Consider the following 7,760-nt stretch of genomic DNA (forward strand, 5'->3'; position numbering starts at 1 on the left):
GCAAGGCGCGGGACCCCCTTCCTGGGACTGAGAAGGGGCAGCCTGGAGCTCTCCCCTCCCCCGTCGTCTTGCTGGCAGGATCCGTCCCCCCCCTCCAAGCGAGGGGCCCTCAGGCGCCTTTTTGAGGCTGAAGAGCCCCAAGCGCTGCAGCCTTCCTACAAGGGGAAGCGCCCGGCCCCGCCCCGCCGCCTGCCCGGCACCCCGCCCCCCCTTCCGAGCAACCGCCGAGCCGGCCCTCGACAGTCCCGGCTGGCCTGCGGATGCCGCTTGGTCTGACCCGCCGCCTGCCTGCCTGCCCTGGCCGAGACAAGCAGGAAGCGCCCGCGGATGGCTGCGCGACGCCGCCCTGCAGCCGCCACGGAGCGCTCGCCGTCGGGAAGGACGGGCCGTTCCTCTCGGAAGCCGCTCGGAGGCGCCAGCTCGCCTGCCTGGGGGTGCGGAGTTGCTCCCACCTGCCGCCCGGCCAGCGCGCCTCCCGGCTTCTCCCTCCGGCTTCCTCTGCGGGGGGCGGGAACGGACTCTGCGGAGCGGCGCCCCCTCCAGGCCCCAAAGAGGGGGGATTTGAACCGCCGGAGCCCGAGGGCGAGGCTGGCCGGCGCAGCGATCAGCCCCGTGGCGTCGGGAAGGGCGCCCCTGAGCATGTTCAGAGTGCACGTCTCCGGCCGGCCTCAGCACCGAGAGGCGCCGCAGCCGCTCCGCCCAGACGGCGCCCCCTCTGTCCACGGGCCGCCGAGCTCCTGCTGGTCCGCAGGCGCCTCTGGGAGCGACGGGCCGCGGTCCTCGACGGCCCCGGCGCCCGCCGGCTGCGGCCCCGGCGCGAGGCTCCCGAGGGCGGGGCGCAGGTCCTCGGCGCTGTAGGCGCGGCTGTGCAGCGCGGTGGCGCAGTAGTCGGCGGGCTCCTCCTCGTGCGCGCCGTCGAGCCAGCGCAGGCAGAGCAGGCGGCGGAAGGAGCGCCTGAAGTTGTCCGAGAGGAAGCCGTAGAGGACGGGGTTGGCGCAGCTGTTGGCGTAGCCCAGCACCACGGCCAGCTGGCTGAGCGTGGCGTCGGCGGGCTCGGGCGCGAAGAGGCCGGCCAGCTGCACGGCGTAGAAGGGCAGCCAGCAGAGCACGAAGACGGCCACCACCAGCAGCACCAGCAGCGTCAGGCGCCGCTCGGAGCGGCCGCGCTGCCGCCAGCCGGCCTGCAGCGCCACGCCGCGCAGCTTGGCCAGGATGAGCAGGTAGCAGGCGCTGATGGCGGCCACGGGCAGCAGGAAGCCCAGCAGGAAGGTGTAGAGCACGAAGGCGGCCAGCCAGCGGCGGCGCGGCTCGGGCAGCATCACGTTGCAGGCCACGGTGCCGTCGGAGTTGCGCTCGGCGCGCGCGAAGAGCGCGATGGGCAGCACGGTGAGCAGCGCCAGCGCCCACACGGCCGCGTTGACGGCGCGCGCCACGCTGGGCCGCCGGTAGCGCGCCGCGCGCAGCGGGTGCACCACGGCCACGTAGCGGTCGGCGCTGAGCACCGTCAGGCAGTACACGCTGGTGAACATGTTCGCGCCGTCCACGCTGAGCAGCAGGCGGCAGAGCGGCGCGCCGAAGGGCCAGTGGCGCAGCAGCGTCGCCGCGCCCAGGAAGGGCACGCTCAGCAGCAGCAGCTCGTCGGCCACCGCCAGGTTCAGCAGGTACAGGTTGGTGGCCGTGCGCATCTTCGCGTGGCGCAGCATCACGTAGATCACCAGCGAGTTCCCCGCCAGCCCCACCAGGCACACCGCCGCGTACGCGCAGGCGATCAGCGCCGCCCCGCCGCCGCCGCCGCCCTCCGCCGTGCCGTTGCCGCCCGCCCGCGCCGACGCGTTCCCGCCCGCCGCCTCCATCTCCGCGCCCGCCGCCCGCCCGCCGCGGCCATCCCTCGCCCGCCCGCCCGCGCGCGCGCCGGCCGGGGATTAAGAGGCGGCGGCGGCGGCGTCAGCAGCCACGAGGGCGGGGGAGGGGCGGGCTGCGTGGGCGCCTCCCTCCCTCCCGAGCCACCACCCGAAGCGCGCTCTGCCCAGCGGCCCCGCCCGCTTCCCCCCCCCTCAAGCGCTCAAAGCCTCACCGTGCGTGGGGGGAAGCGGAGCCGTAGAGCCTGCGCAGGTGGCCCTGCATGGCGAGGGAATAAATGGCCCCCTGCCTCCCCGTGGAGACCTCCAAAGGGCAGAACCCCCCCCCCCCGCAGGATTCAGTGGGCTGGCGCTGCTTCACGGAGCGTTGGTTGGGGCTGGGCTGTTGCCCCCTCACCCCACTGAGCAGCACTGCGGCAGGGGCTGCGCACCCCATGGCTCCAGCCAGGCCAACTAAGTCTTCTCCTTCGTGCGGTCCATTCTTCTGTTGGGACAAAGCGGGAGACGTTTGGCGCCGCCCCGGCCCTCCTCCGCCCGCGCCCTGTCATTGGCCAAACGGGAGGAGATGCGCAGCACTGAAAATGCACATTTGCCACTTGCTGAAGCCCCAGTTGCTGATTAACCTGATGATCTTTTTTCCATGCTCTGGCTCGTGCGGGCTGTGGGGAAGTTTCCATATCTCACTGCCTCCCTCAGTGTCCTTCTCCAAAGCGTAGTGCCGATATCATCCAACACTCATACCACTGACTGGCAAGTCAGGTCACAAACAAGTGCATGGGTTTTAGGCACTTTTTGGTGAAGAGTTTGAGGGCCTAATCCTGTTCAGCTTTCCAGCACTGAAGCAGCCATGCCAATGGGGCATTCAGCTGGAGTGGGGGGGGGCAGAATGTGAGTGACTGTGGACCTTTGAAAGGTGCAGAAGAGTGAAGGGAGGGGCACTAGGAGAGGTGCTAACTGCGATTATGAGATTTGGGGGGAGTGGGGTGGGGAGAAGTGCCAACTGCCTGCTCCTGTACTTAAGAAAAAAGAGTGCAACCACAAGCCCAAGCCTAGGCAATGTCTACTCAGAAGTAAGCCCCACTATAGTCAATGGGGCTTACTCCCAGGTAAGTGTGGATAGGATTGTGACCCAACGCCCTTCCCCTAAAAGGCAAAAGACAAGGCAGGGAGGGCCTTTTCCGAGTGGTAAAGACCAGAAGTGATTGTGAGGAGCTCCAGAAGGATCTTTCCAGACTGGCAGAATGGGCAGCAAAATGGCAGATGCGCTTCAATGTCAGTAAGTGTAAAGTCATGCGCATTGGGGCAAAAAATCAAAACTTTCGATATAGGCTGATGGGTTCTGAGCTGTCTGTGACAGATCAGGAGAGAGATCTTGGGGTGGTGGTGGACAGGTCGATGAAAGTGTCGACCCAATGTGCGGCGGCAGTGAAGAAGGCCAATTCTATGCTTGGGATCATTAGGAAGGGTATTGAGAACAAAACGGCTAGTATTATAATGCCGTTGTACAAATCGATGGTAAGGCCACACCTGGAGTCTTGTGTCCAGTTCTGGTCGCCGCATCTCAAAAAAGACATAGTGGAAATGGAAAAGGTGCAAAAGAGAGCGACTAAGATGATTACGGGGCTGGGGCACCTTCCTTATGAGGAAAGGCTACGGCGTTTGGGCCTCTTCAGCCTAGAAAAGAGACGCTTGAGGGGGGACATGATTGAGACATACAAAATTATGCAGGGGATGGACAGAGTGGATAGGGAGATGCTCTTTACACTCTCACATAATACCAGAACCAGGGGACATCCACTAAAATTGAGTGTTGGGCGGGTTAGGACAGACAAAAGAAAATATTTCTTTACTCAGCGCGTGGTCGGTCTGTGGAACTCCTTGCCACAGGATGTGGTGCTGGCATCTAGCCTAGACGCCTTTAAAAGGGGATTGGACGAGTTTCTGGAGGAAAAATCCATTATGGGGTACAAGCCATGATGTGTATGCGCAACCTCCTGATTTTAGGAATGGGTTAAGTCAGAATGCCAGATGTAGGGGAGAGCACCAGGATGAGGTCTCTTGTTATCTGGTGTGCTCCCTGGGGCATTTGGTGGGCCGCTGTGAGATGCAGGAAGCTGGACTAGATGGGCCTATGGCCTGATCCAGTGGGGCTGTTCTTATGTTCTTATGTTCTTATGGCCTTTGGGGAGTTGCAGGCAAACTGTGGCACCAGGACCCTTTTAGCCAGCCAGTTCTTGGGTTGGTGGCCTCAGCAGACTTGCTCGCTTCCTGCCTGCTTGCCTGCTCCTGCCTCCCTCCTTCTCACTCACTCAGCGCTTCTCTGGCTGTCCAATCAGCACAAGGGGCGGACTTGATACCCAATCCTAGGTGTGTCTACTCAGAAGTAAGCCCCATAATAGTCAACGGGGCTTACTCCCAGGTAAATGATCGGATTGCAGCCTTCTCCCTCAGCAGCAGGAGATGGAAAGGAACCTTAGGGTTCCTTGCTCCTTGTTGCTCCTTGCTCCACCAGCTGCCTCGTGAGGATCAAAGCAGCTGCTTCTTCCCCGCTGCCTGCCTCCTCTGGCAGCACACCTGTGACAGCCCCGCGGCACGCCAGTGTGCCACAGCACAGCGATTGAAAACCGCTTCTCTAAGGAAGCATTTGTTCCCTTACCTCGGGGCTGCATTGCAGCTGCATCTATGCTGGGAAAGTTGGACAGGATTGGGCCCTGAATAAATCTGCGAATGATCAATACTAGAACATCTATTTAGGATTTATTTTGTCCACTGGGAAATATAATTACATGGCTGTGGTCATCTTTTGTGAATGATATGACTATATCCAAATCTCCCCCAAGTTTGCTGTCTGCTGGAGGGAAAACATGAGCACAAATTCTGGCCATGTTTTCCCCTTCATGGCCATGTTTTCCCCTTCATGGCCAATAGCAGCTTCAGGGAGCAGGCATAGGAGAAGGGTCAGACCCCTTCAATCCAAGGGCCTCCATCCAAATCTGCACACGGCTTCTCCTGTCCTATCTAGTTGGGCACTTAAGAGCACCATCAATGTGTGTGTCCCATTTGATTCAGCAAACCCACCCATTTTGCTCAAGAGAGTGTTTTAATTTCAGGTCAGTGTGTTTTCTCAGGTGTGAGCTACAGTGTTAATGATTGCTTAGAACATGCAATACTTGCCCAGCTGGCACAATTGCTACTGTTCTCTTGGGCATGTTGGGCAGCAGCTGTTACCCTGCACATGCCCAATCTCGTCTGATCTCGGAAGCTAATCAGGGTCAGGCCTGGTTAGTACTTGGATTGGAGACCGCCTGGGAATACCGGGTGCTGTAGGCTTATACCATAGTCTTTCCAGACTGAAGGTTGCCAACCAACCTTATTTAAGTACTGTTAATAAATAAACCTTAGGCATGTCCCCCCCATGGACTCACAGCCCAATCCTATCCATACTTTCCTGGGAGTAAGCCCCATTGACTCTAATGGGACTTACTTCTGAGTAGACATGCATAGGATTGGGCTGTGCACTAGCTAGGAATTTTTTTTAAGTGGGTGTAGCACAGCATCTCACCCTTTGCAAAGGTGCCCTTTTCATCTGGCTAGGATATTGCTATCGTAATTTTGTCCCTGAAAATTCATTTCCCTGCACAGAATAAAATGCACTCCAGACCCTAAGAAAGAGCATTTCTTCTGAGGCGATTTGCTTCTATGATACTGACGTGTCTTTTTGTCCTTTATTTTCTAGTACTGTAAGAAGAAATTGGCCAATTGCCGAAGCACCAGCATTCAGTTTACTAGGCGGAACTGCATGGAAAAAAGGGGAGAAAGCAGGACTAGCTCTGGAGCTCTGCTGACAGAGCAGGCTGTACGCACAGAGCCTCCTCCTGCCCATTCTCTTGACTCCCACTCCTGCCTGGGTGCTTCCTTTCCAAGAACCCTTTCCTCTCATATTTGCTCTTGATTTCCTTCTGCAACCGATGAGTCACTGCACCAGAAGCCAGATGGGGAAAATTGAGTTTTTTTAAAGAAGCACACTGTGCACCAGTTTCTGCTTTCAAAATGTGAAAGGATGGGTCAAGAGTGCCCGCCGAATTTTAAAAGCATGATTTGCTTTTACTGATACAAGCATTGAGAAGGGGCCTAAAATAAAGGTCATGCTATAAAAATCCACAGTCAGTCTTGAGTCAATCTTTCTTCACTTAGCATCATCTAATTAATAAGATCTACTCTGCTTAATTCAATAATAATTGACAGAATTGTCCTCCCAGTCAGGTTGAAAAGAGTTTCTTGAGTCGAATGGGTGATATGCGTAGCTGCTGGCACTGGAACTGTAGGGGGAATCATGTGAACTGACCTTTCAGAAAACATCCAACAGAAAAAGCATGACTGTGTGCAAGACACGTCAGGAACTTTTACCAGAGTCTTATGGCAAATCCTGGTTGCAACATCTTAAATTCCAAACGCATATCTGTAAGAGAAGATCGTTGATACCTTTCTCTTGATACCGAGCTAAACAAACATATTGGTAAAGCAGCTGCCACATTTTCCAGACTCACAAAGAGAGTATGGACCAACAAGAAGCTGATGGAACATACCAAGATCCAGGTCTACAGAGCTTGCATCTTGAGTACACTTCTGTACTGCAGTGAGTCATGGACTCTTCACTCGCAACAGAAGAGGAAACTGAACGCTTTCCACATGCGCTGCCTCCAACACATCCTCGTTATCACCTGGCAGGACAAAGTTCCAAACAACACAGTCCTGGAACGTGCTGGAATCCCTAGCATGTATGCACTGCTGAAACAGAAATGCCTGCGCTGGCTTGGTCATGTTGTGAGAATGGATGATGGCCGGATCCCAAAGGATCTCCTCTATGGAGAACTCATGCAGGGAAAGCGCCCTACAGGTAGACCACAGCTGCGATACAAGGACATCTGCAAGAGGGATCTGAAGGCCTTAGGAAGGACCTTAACAGGTGGGAAACCCTGGCCTCTGAGCGGCCCGCTTGGAGGCAGGCTGTGCAGCATGGCCTTTCCCAGTTTGAAGAGACACTTGGCCAACAGTCTGAGGCTAAGAGGCAAAGAAGGGAGGCCCGTAGCCAGGGAGACAGACCAGGGACAGACTGCACTTGCTCCCAGTGTGGAAGGGATTGTCACTCCCGAATCGGCCTTTTCAGCCACACTAGACGCTGTTCCAGAACTACTTTTCAGATCGTGATACCAGAGTCTTCTGAGACTGAAGGATGCCATTGAATGATCTGTAAGAGGAAACGGGAGCTGCCTAACCTGAAAGGAGGTTCTGTCCATTGGGAAAGGCCACCAGCACTCTGGTAACAAGTGGGCAGCCCAATCCTGAGCTGCCCAGAGCTGCGGGACCCGGTGGCTCCACAAAGGGCTCCTGCTGGATCCAGAGCCTCCTGCGCTACTGCGGGAGGCTCCTTAAGAGAAGGAGACGTTCGTCCCCTTCCCCTGAGTAAGGGAAGCAGTCCCGCAATGGAACTACTCACTTTAGGGGTGGCTGTTTGATTGCCGCTAAAGTGAAGGCGCTCATGTAGGGTGAACAGCCCTACCTGAGCACCCTGGATCCTGCGGAGCTCAGCTCTGCGGACCTGCTTCTCCCCTGCCCCCGGGAATGCCCCCGACCATGCCTCCCCCTCCCAGTAACGCCTCCCCCACACCCCCGGGAACGCTCCCATTCCCTGTTCCGAAGCCTGGCGGTCGCAGGCACCACCGAGCTGCGGAACGCAGGCGCCCGCCGGGCGGTGGCTCAGCGCTGGCCGGAGCTGAGCCACCTCCGGCGGGAGCCCGGTGGTAAGCCCGCAAACGTGCCTTATGGCACGTTTGCGTTTGTGGACCGTGGCACGGAGGCATGGCGTGGACCACAGGATTGGGTTCTAAGAGCCCTTGTGAT

General features: G+C 57.9%; 1 protein-coding gene across 1 annotated transcript; it reads right to left on the minus strand.

Moving 5' to 3' along the window:
* Nucleotides 1-668: 668 nt before the first annotated feature.
* SSTR1 (somatostatin receptor 1) lies at nucleotides 669-1,811 on the minus strand. The gene has a single exon (XM_066611911.1). The coding sequence runs from the start codon at nucleotides 1,701-1,703 to the stop codon at nucleotides 669-671; it is 1,035 nt and encodes a 344-aa protein (XP_066468008.1). The 5' UTR covers nucleotides 1,704-1,811.
* Nucleotides 1,812-7,760: the final 5,949 nt, after the last annotated feature.

This window comes from Tiliqua scincoides, chromosome 1 (genome assembly GCF_035046505.1).
Source record: "Tiliqua scincoides isolate rTilSci1 chromosome 1, rTilSci1.hap2, whole genome shotgun sequence".
NCBI classification, from domain to species: Eukaryota; Metazoa; Chordata; class Lepidosauria; order Squamata; family Scincidae; genus Tiliqua; species Tiliqua scincoides.